Source organism: Myzus persicae, unplaced genomic scaffold, assembly GCF_001856785.1.
Source record: "Myzus persicae strain clone G006 unplaced genomic scaffold, MPER_G0061.0, whole genome shotgun sequence".
Lineage (NCBI taxonomy): Eukaryota > Metazoa > Arthropoda > Insecta > Hemiptera > Aphididae > Myzus > Myzus persicae.
The window spans coordinates 91,091-108,738 of NW_019102414.1; the positions used below are offsets into that span (position 1 = coordinate 91,091).

Genomic DNA, 17,648 nt, shown 5'->3' on the forward strand with positions numbered 1-17,648 from the left:
TACGGAGCCCCCCCCCATTACGAAATGAGTCAGCAACACATTGAACATGTAACATGTTTAGTGGGTAGTAGCTGTACGGACTTAAAAATATTATCAATTATCATAGTTCGTGTACGCGGCTTATTCTTCAAGCTCTCTCCGGCCCCCGCTAAACCGTCGATAACTTTGCATGTTACGAATGACTTACGATTGAAACTGTCGGGCGGTAGTTTCACTGAGTCGGGGACCGTCCGACCGTCGTCCAAATCCAAATAACAAAATAAAATTTCTAACGAATTAACTATCCTCAGGTTAAGCATTTTTATTGGCCTTCAACAAAGGAAACGATACATTTTTCAATTCACATTTAAATAGGTATTTACAGTACTTCTATACATTTTTATTTTTAATTCATTATTATTCACAAGTAGATGTTTTGTCTTAAGTATCTTATTTAAGATAAATCGTGGTGGCGACGCAGTTTCGAAGTCTCCTCTGACGTGCCGCCCCTATGACATCATAGAACCGTTCATAACTTTTAAGAAATATTTATGAACCATGATATAAATAAATAAATATATAAATGATAATAAATATAAAATATATACATGCAGATTGCAGATGTGTGGATCAACACGATCGGCGTTACCCACGTTCACCGCAGAAACTACGGAAACTATTCAAAAAAATCTGTATCAGTGATAATACATAATAATGTAATCACTAATCATTGTAAAGAGATAACACTGCAATTTTCAATTTTTTTCATTTTCCAGTTTGCACTTTTGCAGTATTTCGTAGCGCACACTCAGATTCACAGTCGCTTACCATTTTTCCATTTCTTAATTGCATTACTTCCGTAGCTCCGTATTAAATTGTATTTTCTTTAGGACTTAGGTATTCCGATAAACTCCAGTACCTATTTATCTTTGGTGATTAACTCGCTAAAATATTGAACGTTTGGTCGTGATCGACATAAACCGTCAACACGTTATAAGTAGAATACCGCGATATACTTGTATCAGTATTTTGTTTTTCAGTCGATCGTTATACCTGATATTGTTAATTGTTATTTAAAAACGACAAGACGTTTGCATTTTAAGCGAAAGAATGTATTCTAAATTAATTTGGTTATAAAAAATGTGGTCATAGTATACTCTATGCCATAGAGTCTGTGGTGTATTGTATGTGTTATCATTGTTGGTGATATGTAAATAAATGTTCTTAGCCATGCTTCGATAATCAGACCATAAAAACAATAACATTTATACCTATAAATATGCATCGATTTCAAAAAGATTTTAGTGCTATAATTTTGGATGAAATAGCACTTGAAGGTTTAGATGGAATTACTATTGAAGGTAAAATCACTTACTGAACAAGACTTTCATTTGATTGACTTTTCTAATGTCTATTCTGTTTCATAGCCTTGTGCAAGAGATTATCAAACAATTGTAATTGGCCCTTAAAGCCGATTGACGATTCAATTAAAAAGATAATTTGGTCGTTTGTCATTTGTCTGAAGAATGTAGACTTTTATAAACTTGTTAAACCTAGGGATCCCTTGATAATATTTAACCGATTTGAATATATTCATAGTGAATTTGGTTCAATTTATGAGCCGGTATGTATTTTAGTAGTTTTAATACTAGAACCTTAATGTCTTATTTAAATTGATCTTTAGGACAATATACCACAAGACATTTACCCAAATTATCCTGTTGAAGATGGTGCAATTATGGGATCATGTGAAGAATATTTTACAAGACTCAATCTGGCATCCTTCCCAAGGAAAATATCAGCCGAAGAAGCGGAAAAAAGGTTTGCACATTATTAAATAACATTCAACTAGGAAAAATTATCAACAGCTAGTAATAACTTTTCAGATGGGGCAGATGTTTAGTCATAGTCGCCAACCAGGAAGTACGCACAAAAGCTTTAATTCCTGAAGACAAACAGTATACCTTAAACATATCACTTCGTTATTATTTAGTATTAGAGAGAATTGGCCGTTCACGTTATTTAGGAGAAGCATCCTTCGGTACTCATTCTTTAAGAGCTATTTTTCCAGATTCTAAAGCATTGTCTTATATAAGAAACCGATTAACTGATGATGGTTTGATAAAAAATCAGGTAACTTATGATCCATCACATTAATTTTAATATTATTGTTTTTATACTTCCATTTATATTTTATTTAAGGCACTTGCTTTTTCTGGAAGCAGCACACAAGTGGCTAATCGTATTGTCATTTCAAGCTTAAATCGATTTTTTGTTAAACGACAATCTATGATTGATGTAATGGTTTCAAGAATTGTAGACTTTTTGAAATCACAACCCAATTCATTAGCTTCATATGATCAAGTAAAAGCTGAATGCAATATTAGTTTATCAAAAACATTTAAGCAACCTCAGATTAAAAAAATATGTGATACCAACTTAGTAAGACAAATATAACCATCTAAATGTGTATCAAAAATTGTAATTCAATTGTGAAAAACTATTATTTCAGATGCTCAAGTATCGGGAGTTATATCCAAATGCTCCTGAAAGTGAATATTCATGTAAGAAAGAACCTAAAAATGAAAAGATCATAAGATGTATAAAGTTAAAAAAAAGTGATGAAATAGAAAATCCTGACAAAGAACATGAAAACAAAACTGTTGTTGAAGGTAGCTTTAAAAAAGTATAATATAACTGTTCATGTATAAAAACACATAATATTTTTTTTCATTTTAAGGTCGAGAATTTAAACAAGATTGTACATTTGAACGCCAGATTCTCAGATGGATTGAAAAACATGGTGATTTAGGTGTAACACTTTCTGACATATCTCGTGCTTTCAGGTTTACTACTGATGGTAATTTAGAAGGGGTTTTAAAAAAGCTTACAAATTTGAACTATTTAACTAAGAGTTATTGTGATCGAGGTAGAACAAAAGTTTTCAGGTAATAATTGAGTGAATTTTGTAAAATAAACTATATTAAGTTAAACTAATAAAATATAAATTATTTTTTTTAGTTACATTGCTAATAGTTATAAATCAGTATACGAAAATGATAATATTGAAATAGAAAATTTGCTTGTAATGAAAAATCAAGAACCAAAATCAGAAAACAATGGGATAAATGACCGTTTGATCAATACATCTGTAGATAACACAAATAATATATCTAATAAAACAGCACTCGAACAAACTTCAATAAAAATTGAGTATTGTGATGAGTCCAGTCAGAATTTATATAGTTGTAATAATTTTCAGACAGACAATGATGTAACTTCAAACAATACATTAATTACCATTTCAGATCAAGTATGAATATTACTCATAACTTTATTTACATATTTTAAATAATCTATTTAAAAAATGACACAATTTTTTTATGTTTATTTAAAATAATTATTATTGAAAGATTAAAATAATATAAATGTATACAAATTAATAACAAAATGTTAGTAGAATTGTGTATAAATTAAATCGTATGTTATTTTTTAAATACTGTAATTTATGATAATATTAAGAAAAAAGTCATTTTTTTAAATTTAAATGAACAATTAAGAATCATAGGCATCATGTTATATTATTTCTAAATATATTAATGAACTTGGTTATTTTTAAGCAGGATGAAAGTACTAAACAAAGTGACATAGAACAAGCGATTACACGAATAATGGAACACGGGTATTGTAAAACATTGTATGAAAGGTCTAAGTAAGCAAAAAAACATAAATATATATTGTTACATTTTACAATCTAAATTAAATAATGTACTATACTAATTATTTTTTACTTTTAGTCAAACTGTGAGTTTGACTGATAGGTTTTTCTTTCGAGAACAAATCATATTCAATATGTTGTCTACAGAAAGTATAATAAGCTTGCTTAACCTAAAAAAAGTAAATACCATATAAACCAATTATGTTATAATATTAGAAATTGTAAAAAAATTTGGTTAATTCAGATAATGATAGTTATAAATTAAATTCCTTTTTTTAGAATATTATAGAAACCGAAAAAGAAAAACCAAAGTTTATTGGAACTCTAGATATTAAAACATTAATTAAAATCATTGGTCATTTTGAAAAGCTAGGAAAACTAAAAACTGTTCAATATCGGGTTACATATGACACAAAAACTGTGAATCAATCATTTGTGGCAAATCCTGATGTTGATTTTAGTAAGTATAGTAATTTAATTATTATTTATTTGTTCAAGTAAAGAATACTATTTAAATATTAACAAATATTACTTTATAAAATATTTATGATATTAAAATAGGTAGAGATATCGTTATAGGTTTATAGGTAGCTCACTTATTTTTATTATATTCCCATAGAATTGGGCCTCCTGAATACAATAAAAAAATGGGGCATAAAAAAAATGTTTTGTTTGAGTCCGATTTTTTTGTAACATCTTTAAACAATCAAGAATCATTTGGTGGTGACAGACATGCTAAAATTGGTTATTTTTTTTAAATTTCTTACAACCCCCCAAGCCGGTTTACCCTACTTTTTATTGTATTCAGGAGGCCTACTTCTATAGACAATAAAAAAATCAAGTGAACTAAAATTGGTAAGGTCCAGATCTATTACAAGTTACAACCACAGGATAAATGATTCTGTGTTACAACTACTATAAAGTTGCTTATCAATACTACAAACAATTTCATAACAAATAATGACCACATAGAAATCCATTAGAGGAACTTAATTGATTAAGTTACTAACTTAATCAAAATTTTTAATTTCTAAAATAATTAATATATTTTTTTTTTTTCATATTTCGTGGGTTTATTGGCAAAAAAACAAAACTGAATAAACATTAAATTAACAAAGTAACGAGAACTAGAGTAGATAGATTTACAATAAACTAATAAATTTAACAATAACAAAGATAATTATACTAAGAGCTCATAATATATTTAAAGGCGAACATTGGTCTTAGACAGCCAATCCATTGCTTCGTCATTACCCTTGTGAAGTCCCTCAATTCCTCCCTTGTATCTGGTTTGAGGACATTCACCGTGTGTTTGATGGATTGTATTTGCCCGCAGTCGCATAAGGGAGAGTTATTTATCTTCCATTTATGTAGAAAGTAGTTACAATTACCCTGCTCCGTTCGTATCCTGTTTAGGTCGGTCCTTAAGGCTCTCAGGCAGTCAAATCCTGGGACTCTTTGAGTTGGGTTGCTTATCAGGTGTCTATTTTTTGCATTACCCTTTTCCAGTATTTTTTCCACATATCCTCCATGCTATCAAAACTGTTTTCTGTATAATTATATAATTATTGCATACACTATAGTGGGCTATGTACTATTATTTAAATATTTTTTCTATTAATATAATTATTCTAATTAGTTTTTATTTTTAATCATTTAGCAAACCCAGAAGTAATTTCATACATGAATAGTTTCTTGAATAGATTTAACAACACAATGAAAGCATCTAGAGCTGACAAAAAATGGAACTTAATAGTATACAAATCGCCAGAGCCAAAAACTGTATGTTGTATAACTTATGGTTTTCCAATTAACAAAGTATTTAAAGATAAAGTATTTTAATTTTAGAATATATCAGAGCTTAAACTTCCGAGGTTTATGAAAATGAGATCATTGCACGAGTATCTGTATTATTTAGTGTATGATCATCCTGGAGAAAGTTTATTAAATACTTGTAATGAGACTGAGGCAACTGTCTCAAGTTATCGAAACGATATAATTCACGGAGAAAATGCTGAACTACCAAAAGTTTACTTTCCCTCTGTCGGTTGGAAAATGTTTGTGGCACCGTTACCAAAATATCCAAGTAAGAATTAAAAAATTTTATTTTAAATTTAAATCTATAATTTTCTATTTAATTAAAATGCTTGTTTCTTAACTTTAAATTAATTAATTTAAAACACATAATGTTGATATAAAATAATTTATTTTGGTAATGTTCCTTCATTTTATTTTTAATATTTTAATATGATTCTAATTTTAATTTATACCACATTACTAACAAATGCATTTTGTTTGAAAATTAATTATTAATTGTGCTGTGTTTAAACATTTAAAAGAGAACATTCAATTTTTGTTATCAACTGTAATGTTTTTTTCTAAAAAAAAAAGAAAAAACATCATTATAATGCTCTTCATTAAATGTTTTAGAATATCCTCATGGTTGGTTTTTTGTGAGTGACATTATTCATCACATGCCACTAGATCTGATGTTAAAAATTGTAAATTTTAACAAATCTAAGGTAAATCTAGATAAACTTGTCACATATGCCACACACCCTGTGTTCAAATACTTACCCCTGATGACACTTTCGTCTGAAGTACGTAGTACGTTATCTCAAGGATTAAAAAAGTAATTTTTATTAATAAAATACAATGTTCAAGGAATAAATTTGTCCTTTAAAATTGCAGACATATTCAGCATACCTTGAATGTATTACGCTTACTTTGCACAATTGGCTTAATACAGTTTGGTCAGAAAATATACAAAGATACTGAATTGGTAAATAAATTAAAATAATGTTAAAAAATAAATACAAGTTTTCAGGACCAAATTTTTAATATTTTCGGTATGAATTTAGATCTATGCATACTTGAATAGACGAGCCAGTTTGTTGAATACTGTGAAAAGTAGTCCCAGCTATTATAGAATATCTGATATGGATTATGAAAAACGTAATTATGAATTTTTCAGCAATTATGAATTAGAAACATATTGGTTGGACACTTGGTACTTTTGTACAAATACACCATTGGGTAAAATATTCAAGTTAATACTAATATTGTTATGAATAAATAAACTATTAAATATTTTATCATTTTAGGTTACAGGATTTCAAATGCTTCGAATAAACCTAAACGAAGGGAGATTGTTGATAAAAGTAAATTAGCCATAGATTTAGCATGTCATCCTAGAAGTCCATTAGAAGCTATGTCTCAAGATGATGGGACAACACCTGGTGATAGCAAAGGAGCTGCTGGATTTGACAGTCATTTATTTGCGTAAATTTTTTTGTCATACATATTTGTTTTTATTTTTGTTATTATAACTTATGAACTAAAGATGGTTTCAACTTGCTTTTAAATAGTTTTCAATATTTTATTCATTTAAGTATTTAACATTTATTCATTAATTGGTTAAATGTAAGTTGCTATTAGGTTTATTGAAATTTAAATTTCATAACACCCTTGTGACAAGTTGAATTATCTTATTAATTCCTAACAGAAATGAGGTAAACTGAGGTTACACAATTTAAGAAACAAATTGAACACCGATTGTATATTATTAAACAGCTTATTATTTATAGTATTAAAATTAAACATAATATTATTCATATTGAAAAGTTAAGATACCTGCATATTCAATGACAAACACTGTACAGAATACGATGTTCTACTGTGTTTATCAATAACTTTTTAATAATTATTTTTTGCAAATCACTAAGCCATGGAATTAGATGGGGACATTTATTTATTTTGTTGAGTTTAAGAACACCATAAAATTGTTGATAAATTAACATTGCCATCCAATATAGTAATAGTTTGCATAGAAATTGAATTCTAAAAAAATTATGAACAAAAACAAACAGTTGAAATGAGATACATGAGAGGATTTCATAGGTCATTAGAATCATTTGTGAATATCATAAATCAACATAAATTGTAAAAATTATTTTATCATACTTGGCTCTACTTTAAAAAATGTAATAATAATAAAAAACCAATGTGTATACAAATTTATGTGCTGTTTTTAATTCGCTAAACAAAAATACACTGATCGAAACTTTATTTGTTGAAAATTTATTTTTTGATGTGCTCTGCAAAGTCTAATTGTCTGGTAACCATGCTATGATTATAAGAAAATATATTTTTTTGTCTATTTAAATTTTAAAAGTACAATAAACATATGCCTACATCTACATAGTACCTATTTTTAATTTTCCCATTTTTAGTCAGAAGATAGAATGATAGACGAGAATATTACACTTGGTATTCAATAGCCTATACCAGTCATGTCCAACCCGCGGCCCGCGGGCCACATGTGGCCCGCCAAGGTATTCCATGTGGCCCGTTACAAATTATTAAAATAAAACAAAATATTCCAAAAAAAGTAAAATTATTACAAAATACGATTTTAATTAATTTATAAATAAAAAATACAAAAATAAAAATAAAAAGTATATAAAAATGTTTTTATATTGCAACCTACTATGTGTACCTAACTAAATTGTATTAAGATTGAGATTATGAGTACTTTTATATTTGGTGGCCCGCTCGATTACAAATGTTTACCAAAGTGGCCCGCCGAGGAAAAAAGGTTGGGCATCACTGGCCTATACAATAAAAATATTTAAATAATATTATTTAACACACTCCCGAAGTCGGGGTTTTCAGCTTGTTGTAGTAAATAATTAACGAAATATTATAATTTAACATTTTTTTTTTTTTATGGCCAATTTCTTTTAATTTTCAATTTTATATAACTTGCTAAATGTTGTGTTATTTAGGCACCTTGCACGCAATTGGAGCTTAAAAAAAAAATCATCTACAATGTCAGCTTCTAGAAGAAAAACCAAACTTAATCTTATATTGATGCAGAGAATAAAAAAACATAAAGCAAAAGAAAAGAAAAAATCCGAAATGACTAAAAATCAGTTGTATACAATGTGAGTTAATGAAGTTAAGCAACCTTATAAAATGTTAACTGTCAATAATTTAACATTAGGAGATTTAAGTGGACAGCAGTTGAGGATCAAGTACTTTTACTTTGGAAATTGGGTGCAATGCTCATCAAACAAGTTAAATCACATGCGTTTCTGTCTTATGGTATTAAAGATATGTTTAGATCAATATTTGGAAAAGTATGTTAACAAACAGTTAAAATACTAAATAGAAGGAAAATATTTATGATTTTTTTCATTTTATTTGTTACTATAATTTAAATTTAACAATTTTTTACTAAAATAAAATACATACTTAAATTATTATTAATTATCTTTTTCAACTATTTAAAGTATAATACTATTTTCAGTATTATCGTTCTAAAAGTATCGACAACTATTTGAGGCGAATAAGGTATTTAATGCGACATTCTTCTATAGAAACTAACGTAAATATTTTGTTCAAGGAGTTAAAAGATGATGAAGAAATACAAGAATTATTTAAAGTATTTATTGCTTATAATTTTTGAATAAAAATTATTAGCTAACCATTAATATGATTAATTTTTTAGAAAGATATTGAGAAACAACATGAACTGTACAACACAAAGAAATACAAAGCTATGCGAGATCTTATTGTTTCAAATATTAAACAGTTTATAGTGTTGTTGCGTGAACGCGGAACAGCTATAGACACTTCATGCGTAATAAATAAAAGTAAGAAGTCAGCCATCATACAACCAGTAGAGGTGGTACAAGAATCAGATGTCTGTGATACAACAACTAGTCAATTCACACCAGATATTTTGGAGATGGAATTCAATTATTCCGAGCCGATTTGCAACCAACTGGATTTTGTGCAAGAAATTGATTATTTATTCACCGTAAATGAAATCACCTCATCAATTGTCACTTTGCTCATACATGTAAGGTTATCATAATATGTTAGTTTAGTATTGTGCATAAAAAATACAAAATAGATGAATACTATGCGCATTTTTTTGCAATTAATTTAGATATTGGTTATTATGTACAAGTTTACATGAGGGGTAGCTCAACTCCAGGTTCCAAATATAGACTCCCAGTTGTTTTTATATTTGTATTTACATTATTTAAAAGTATAGATATTCTTATATCAAAGTTTGTTATTGAATCTAATATGTATATATCTTTTATACGGTATTATTATAATAATAATAATTATTAAAAATAATTGTATTGATTTAATAACAAAATTATTAATTTGATTTATTGTTAGTTGAATAAAATGTAGGTATTTTAGATTCTGAACAGAGCAATGAATGTATTGGTTTTACAATAAAACATGTTTTTTTGTTACTTGTCTATCATCATACTTTGAAAATGAAAATTTGTTTCAATCAATTGATCTATTTGGTACTTGAGAAAGAGGAGGTTAAAAATAAGAAAATCACAGCACTTTTCTAAATAATTTGGAAAAACTGTATAAAAAAACAGCAGATAACTGAAATATTGACGTAACACTGGTTTAAATCAAATTCAATTTTAGTTAATTCTGAAAGGAATAATTGTTGATACTTAACATTTGAACCGAATATTTATATAGAAATTTTGAAAATATTTTGGTTTTTTTAGCTATTTATTTTTAGACATTTGAAATTTAGGCTTCTTTTAATTTATATTGATATAATATTTGTTTCTAGAGCCAAACGTTTAAAAACTGAATACATAGTTCCTCATAAAAAAAAATTATGCAATTTCCATATAAATTTTAAATATCAAAAATATATAATCACAATTTTTTATGTTTTTAAGTTTTGATGAAAATAACCATTTTTTTTTCAATTTTAGCTACTTGTATTCAAAATTATAGTATAGGTATACAATAATTTGGCAAAAACTAGTTCAACATAATAGCGAGATGATAAAATATTAACAATAGTATAAAATTAACTATACCTAGAAATAGGTATTCTGATGTGATTCATTTGTGTCTTCTACCCTTAGAATCGTTTTTTATGTACAATGTTTTCTTCAATTTAATTCACTTTTTTTTGTTTAATGACCATATATTGTGTTTGATGGTAAAGGAAAGAGTCCCCTAATGGGTCTATTGGACATAAATTATTTTAGTTTTTCCTATATTACTCCTTTGCTTCTAAGTAAAAACAAATTTTTTTCACATTTTGCGATTTTTCGCATTTCTAGTAGTCATTAAATCATTTCATAATAATTTACGAATTTTAATACCTACTCATGTTTTATTTTTAAATTGTCATTGTATGCATTATAAAGACAACTTGTCAACAAGACATCTTGTTTTTAAATTTTTTTCATATTATATTTTAAAAAAATCTTAAAAAATTATACAAAAAAAAAAAAATATTTATACAATTCATCAACATTTGAGCTCTGGTTATTATTGAATATATTCACTGTCGTGGTTTTTTCAGAGCTCATTGAGCAACAAGAGTACAAACCCGAGGATCTCGTTGAGCTACCTGCAGGCATTTAAACAGTACCCGGACGAAGTTTTGAGACAGTCGTTTAGCAACCTCAAGGATTCCAGTATAATAACGTGCAGCCAATACCACAAGGAGTCATTACAGATTTTACTATCCACTTCACACATTATTCAGTCGAAGACTTATGATTATGGTCCAAAGTATGTACTGTGTAGTAACCCAACTACATTGATCAATTAAATTCTATGCTATATGCCAGCATCTGATTATCTGAATGCTGACTAGCTTTTGTTTGTTATTATTAAAGCTAGGCAATTATTGCATTTATGAAATTTATCACCATCATATTGATATAATAAATGCACAGGATTCTATTAGGTTTACAGGTTTTAAAGAAAAGAACATTTTTTAATTTTTTTAAAAATTGTGAAGTGCTGCTTTTATCAACATTTTTTTATTACCAAGTTTTTTTCCAAGAACTTTTGGAAATCTTTTTTGTTTATTACGCTTAGAGGAATATTTTTAAATAACAGTGAATTATTGCTGTACAACGTAGGTATAAAAATGTCATTAAAAAAAATTAGTACTAAATTCTTATTTGTAGCTTACTTACCAATTAAATCGACCAACGGAAAACAAAATGCTAATGCAATAAAATTCCTAAGCTCTATAGTTATAATAATTATTATTTATCCTCATTTTTTTTAACTATATCTTACAACTACAGGTTTTTTAACACATTAATCGGCAACAAAGATGTGGGACGTTACAGAGGTGCATATTTTGCATATTCAAATATCAAAGAGGACCTATGTGAACGTAAGATTCTGTTACTGTATCCTTCGTGTGGCCTGTGCACTGCACTTACCAGTTTATCGTTGACAAATATTGTAGATATTTCAATTGAGTTTGATAAAAAGGCAAGTGAACTTATTTTTCATACAATATATACTTTATACAAATTATAAAAAAAACCTCTATCAAAAATTTATGCTTTCAATTATTAATGTATCTTGAAATTTAGAATATAAAATTAAATTATAGAAACATGCACAATTGTTCCTGCATCATATATTCTTAAAAATAAATAATTTAAATTTATTAAAAGAATATTGAAAACTTGAGAAACCTATTAAAAAGTAGTAAAGTAGGAACATGCTGATATACATTTATAAAATTAGATTAAATATAAAAAAAGAGTAATACAAATGAACTAAAATGCATGGATCTAATTTAATTAGAGTGTTAACAAATATTTATAATAGTGATTTTGAATTTTTTCTGATAATGTGGATTTACATTGTATTGATTAAACTCAGTGACGCTGGAGCTAAAATATTGGTGGGACTGTAGGCCCCACCTGATATTATATGAAAAGTAACACATAGGAGTGTTGCCCTACGGCTCCCCATTTATATTCACTTGTAAACGTAAAAAATGTAAACAAAAGAAAACAAATATTTATTTACTCAAGTTTATTTTTAACAATCATAATATTCTGTCTGTTTATTATAGTTGAGTACATAAACTGTACAATTATGTTTAATAATCGTATCAATGTATCAATTAAATTTTTTCCTTAAAAACAAATAAAGGTATACAGCTTATGATATTTAGTATTATTTACTATATTTATCATAGGAAATTTTAAATAACTATAAACTTTAAATAAAAATTAAATAATTAAATTTTTTCCAAAAAAAAAAGAATTATAGTTGAACTTTAAAAGGTTTATTAATATTTTAGGAAACAATTGAATAATTTATTTTGAGGTGGTGGATGGGTAAATTCCCCCCAGCTCACCCCTAGTTGCACTTGCGATTGATTTTGATGAAAGATAACCATTTAAAAAATAATGCCTATGATCATGTTGTTGGTTTTTTCCCCATTTTGATGATTTTTCTATTTTTGTTTTCTTCTTACAGTATTTGGAATATATGCCTGATGAGAATTTAGATGAAGCATCTAAATGCTTGAAAAACACTCTAAAACGGTAATTATTATTATTTATTTTACTTTTACTAAAAATATATCTAATTTTATATATATACTTTTGTTTAATTAATAAGATTTATTTGTAAACATTTTACATGTACGTATGTAATATTATTAAAAAATGTTGTTTCTTATAGTATGAGAACTCGTCATTTTGATTTACTATCGACCAGTAACGATTCGGTTGAATACATCAAAATAATAACTTCTGTCACAAAACAACTAAAAAATTATCAGGTTAAGTGTTATTTTGTCAACATAAAATATATAATTATAATTATTATAAGTATTGTGCATGTATTATGTTACTCATAATAATTAGTTCTTTATGTTACTAATTTTAGGTTATTTGTAAACTAAAACAAACTATACAAAATATAGAAGAGGAAATTGATTTAGTTGCGAAACACATTTTCCGGTGTGTGCTTCATTTTAATTAGATATTATGCAAACCAAATAGTTTTTATTACTATGATATTATAATATTGTTGACATTATGTTTATCAGTCGACCAACATTCAATCCACAACTTGAATACCTCTCAACTGGACTGAATGATTTGTGCACGCAGATTCTCAAGTTTTGTCATACCAAGGGACAATGCGGTGCGTCTCAGCGAGAAATCAAAGTAAGTGATAATTAAATGTATACACAAATTACAAGTGAGGCAATACATTATTGTGCTGTTTTGTCCAAATATTAATATTTTTTTATTTACATATGAACAGAAAAACTTTGATGATTTGTCTTTGTTTGCCCTTACAACGTCTGTGCGATATTTGACAGATAAAGATCTGTTATTGAGGGCTGGCATCGAAGTACCCGTGTATGTGCATCACCAATTTGCAGATTTGTGGCTGGTAAAAATACCAAGTGAAAATTGGTCCAGTGCTGTTGACACAATAATCATGGAAGATGAAAATTTATTACATATAGAGTGAGTCGTTAATGCAAAGCATACTGCATTTGGATGTAGAACAACTAACCCCAGAGGCCAAAATTTTTATAACACAATTTTAAACAATCACCTTTCCTACATTTCACCTGATGCCCCTACCTACTGGCCATCCCATACAAATCGTCACCCAGACATGCTTGATTTCTTCATAACCTCACTACCAAACCACTTAAATAATAGTATAAAAAACTTCGAAGAACTGCCCAGTGACTACTCCCCAATTCTGCTCCAACTAGGTGGCAAACCAGAAAACATTAACAACACTCTTCACCCTGGACAAATAAATTTCTCAAATTATTTCAAAAAAATTAGACAAACACATTTCTTTAAATATCTGATTAAAGTCTCTTGATGACATAGATAACGCTTCACAATTCCTTATTACAACCATCCAAGAAGCGATAACAGACTATCTCTTCACCACCAAATCCAAATATACCAATAAAACCACACCGATATACTTATTTGCCCCAAGAATTAAAAGAATTAATTATCAAAAAACGCCAAGCAAGATAAATTTGGCAACAAACACATTACCCAGATCACAAACACGAATTTAATAAACTTACAAAGAAATTTAAAAAGGAGCTGCAAACCTTCAAAAACAATCAATTCCACTCATTTTTGTCATCACTCACACTTTCCAATGGGTCCTTATGGAAATCAATAAAAAACAAAACCAAAAAAAAAGTTTTAATCCCCCCCTTAACAAATCCTAACAACACTTTAGCCATAACCGACAGCGAAAAAAGCAAATTTATTTGGCAACCACCTATCAGACATTTTCCAACCCTACCCAGACACAAATACTAGCCCAACGACCCACACAGAAAATGTTCAAACTTTTCTTAACAGTTCACTACCTATGTCACTACCAGCCAAACGAACTACACCAAATGAAATAAAATCATATATCACTAAACTACACAACAATAAATCTCCAGGGTACGATCAAATTAATAACAAAATACTTAAAAAATTAACAAACAAAACCATACTTCTTCTCACTCACATATACAACACAATGCTCAGGTTATCATACATTCTCCCAATATGGAAATTCTCAACAATAATATTAATTGCTAAACCAGAAAAACCAAAGCAATTAGTAACCTCATACCGACCGATAAGTTTATTACCAACGTTAGGGAAACTTTTCGAAAAATTATTACTTAAAAGAATAACCCCTATTATTAAAGAAAATAATATCATCCCAAACACCCAATTTGGATTCCGTTCATATCATTCAACAATCCACCAAATACACAGAATCACCGATAAAATATTATCATTGTTCGATAAAATATCATCATTGTTCGAAAAAAAAGAACACTGCCCAGGTGTATTCCTCGATATTGCGCAAGCATTCGATCGTGTATGGCATGACGGACTATTGTTCAAACTAAAATTGTTTCTACCTGCTCCATATTTTCTCATTATAAAATCTTATCTAGAAGACCGTTATTTCACTGTTAAACATAACAATTCTTACTCTCCTTATCATAAAATTAAAGCGGAAGTACCACAGGGAAGTGACCTATCACCTATACTATATAACATTTACACATCCGATAAACCCAAAACAAACCGTACAACTCTAGCAACATATGCTGACGATACCACTATACTAGCATCAAACAAAGACCCCAACATAGCCGCCCATGATATACAATTTCATCTAAATCTAATTTCCAATTGGTCAAAATTAAAATAAACGAAAACAAATCAGTCCAAATAAATTTTTCTCTTAGCAAAAAAGAATGTCCACAACTATTGCTCAATAATGTTCCAATCCCTATCCAAAATGTAACCAAATACCTAGGAGTTCATTTAAACAAAAGACTTACCTGGGCCCAACACACTAAACAGAAAAGAAAACAATCAAACACCCGCCTACATCTCCTCCGCCCATTATTGTCTCCTTCAATGTGTTTAAAAAACAAAATATTAATATACAAGACAATTATTACCCCCCTTTGGTCATATGGAATCCAAATCTGGGGCCAAGCCAAACCATCCAATATAAGACCCTTACAAGCGTTTCAATCCATATGTCTTAGACAAATAACTGGAGCCCCCTGGTATATGACTAACAACTCACTACATAAGGAACGACAAATCTCAACTGTCAATGAATTAGCAACTCGTCATTACAAAAAGTTTCACTCCAAACTACACCTAAACCAAAACCCTCTTATTTCTCGTATGTCCTCTTTGACCATCCCCAGCAACCCTCCTAGAAGGTTAAAAAGAAAATGGCCAAAAGACGCTCTTGTCTAACACAATAATAAAAAAATAAAAAATAAAAAAAAAGGTCTCCATTGAGAACCCACCATTATTAGGAGGTACTGTTGATGGAAGGTTTCCCCCCCTCAAGTCATCAAGTTATGTATTATACTACTTTATCAAATTTACTTATTGTACTACTTGTTGTATAGATTGTAAATATTGCATTAAAAAAAAAAGAGTGAGTCATATTTTTTTTACATCTAAATAAAATCAATAAATTATATTTAATAATTTTTAGGTCAGATTCTGAAAATACAGACTCAATACTCCCGCCGATCAAAAGGATACGTGAAGAACATCCAACAGAGTAAGTAGTACTCATGTTCTGACAATCATTCTTTTTGCTTACTTACTATCAAATACAACATTTTTTAGAACAAACACTCAAACCTTCGATCACATAATAATCCGCCCATGGACCCGATTGAATTTAACTATCAACAAAGAACTTATGGAGAAGTTTTTGAACTCTGTTCTAACAAAAATAATTGTCAAACCTGGCATTTACCTGAAAACCCTGAAAAAAGATTATTGTACCATCTTACAGCCAATGGTCGTTAGGGAACTTGTAGATGTATGTATACTGTACAGTGCATTTTACTATTTATTAGATACTAGATATAATTTATAAATATTTAAATATGTTTTGTATTTAATAGATACTTGAGGCTATGAAGTGTGTTAAAATGATTCACATAAAAAATATATGCAGACCTTCATTTTTTTCCAACCCATCACCATTGAATCATAACTTGGTGTTTTGTAAGTAAAAATTAATTACTGAATCAATTTCAATAATTTAAAGATCAAAGGTTCGTTTACGGAATATGTTAGAGGCCGTTTTATATTGTCTGTGCATTGAGAATATTTTTAAAATATGCTTTAATTACTACATGTCACATATTTATATAATACATTCATTATTTTTTTATAAGAAATATTGTTACTATAATTTTCTATTATATGATACGATCGAGTGAATTTATATGATACTATATGTAATATAGTTTCAATTTTTTTAATATACTTGTTTTATAACGTATTAAAATAATGTTGTGTCATAATTGTAATCAATTAAAATATTGTTTTACAGCTGATGTAAAGGGATTGGAAGATGACTCATTGATAATGCTTGAACCAACTACTGACTGCGAAATCAGATTTGGATATTTTTCAGATAAATTTGGTGGTTATATTAAGTAGATTAATATTATGTATGTCAGTTGTTATTTTAATTTTAACAGTATTCTTCTTAATAAAAATCAAAAAAATTATACATTGTATTTTTATTAATTACTTTTATATTATTTACAATTTTTAGTAAT

At 28.2% G+C, this 17,648-nt stretch overlaps 1 protein-coding gene across 3 annotated transcripts; it reads left to right on the forward strand.

Annotated features, from left to right (window-relative positions):
• The first annotated feature begins 726 nt into the window (after positions 1-726).
• On the forward strand, positions 727-17,599 carry LOC111032030 (general transcription factor 3C polypeptide 1). 3 transcript variants are annotated; one of them, XM_022312193.1, is made up of 32 exons: positions 727-1,340; positions 1,407-1,603; positions 1,664-1,800; positions 1,866-2,112; positions 2,182-2,421; positions 2,492-2,651; positions 2,720-2,927; positions 3,001-3,292; positions 3,600-3,691; positions 3,777-3,876; positions 3,977-4,157; positions 5,358-5,479; positions 5,546-5,783; positions 6,128-6,329; positions 6,389-6,479; positions 6,559-6,733; positions 6,802-6,979; positions 8,485-8,643; positions 8,703-8,838; positions 9,009-9,143; positions 9,210-9,563; positions 11,070-11,281; positions 11,809-12,001; positions 13,007-13,074; positions 13,214-13,313; positions 13,421-13,494; positions 13,584-13,704; positions 13,805-14,013; positions 16,562-16,630; positions 16,699-16,897; positions 16,983-17,085; positions 17,417-17,599. In XM_022312193.1, the coding sequence occupies exons 1-32, from the start codon at positions 1,259-1,261 to the stop codon at positions 17,524-17,526; spliced, it is 5,184 nt and encodes a 1,727-aa protein (XP_022167885.1). In that variant the 5' UTR covers positions 727-1,258; the 3' UTR covers positions 17,527-17,599. The 3 variants fall into 3 exon arrangements, with proteins under 3 accessions (XP_022167885.1, XP_022167886.1, XP_022167887.1); XM_022312194.1 differs by having other exon boundaries at positions 1,259-1,340; positions 3,603-3,691; positions 17,417-17,526; XM_022312195.1 differs by lacking the exons at positions 727-1,340; positions 1,407-1,603 and having other exon boundaries at positions 1,684-1,800; positions 1,866-1,902; positions 1,973-2,112.
• The last annotated feature ends 49 nt before the right edge of the window (positions 17,600-17,648 follow it).

Excerpts from the sequence above, each read along its gene's own strand:
- LOC111032030 (XM_022312193.1), top strand. The coding sequence starts at position 1,259 with ATGCATCGATTTCAAAAAGATTTTAGTGCTATAATTTTGGATGAAATA. Across the intron at positions 3,293-3,599 it reads TAATTACCATTTCAGATCAA|CAGGATGAAAGTACTAAACA; the intron begins GTATGAATATTA and ends GTTATTTTTAAG. Across the intron at positions 13,075-13,213 it reads TTGAAAAACACTCTAAAACG|TATGAGAACTCGTCATTTTG; the intron begins GTAATTATTATT and ends TGTTTCTTATAG.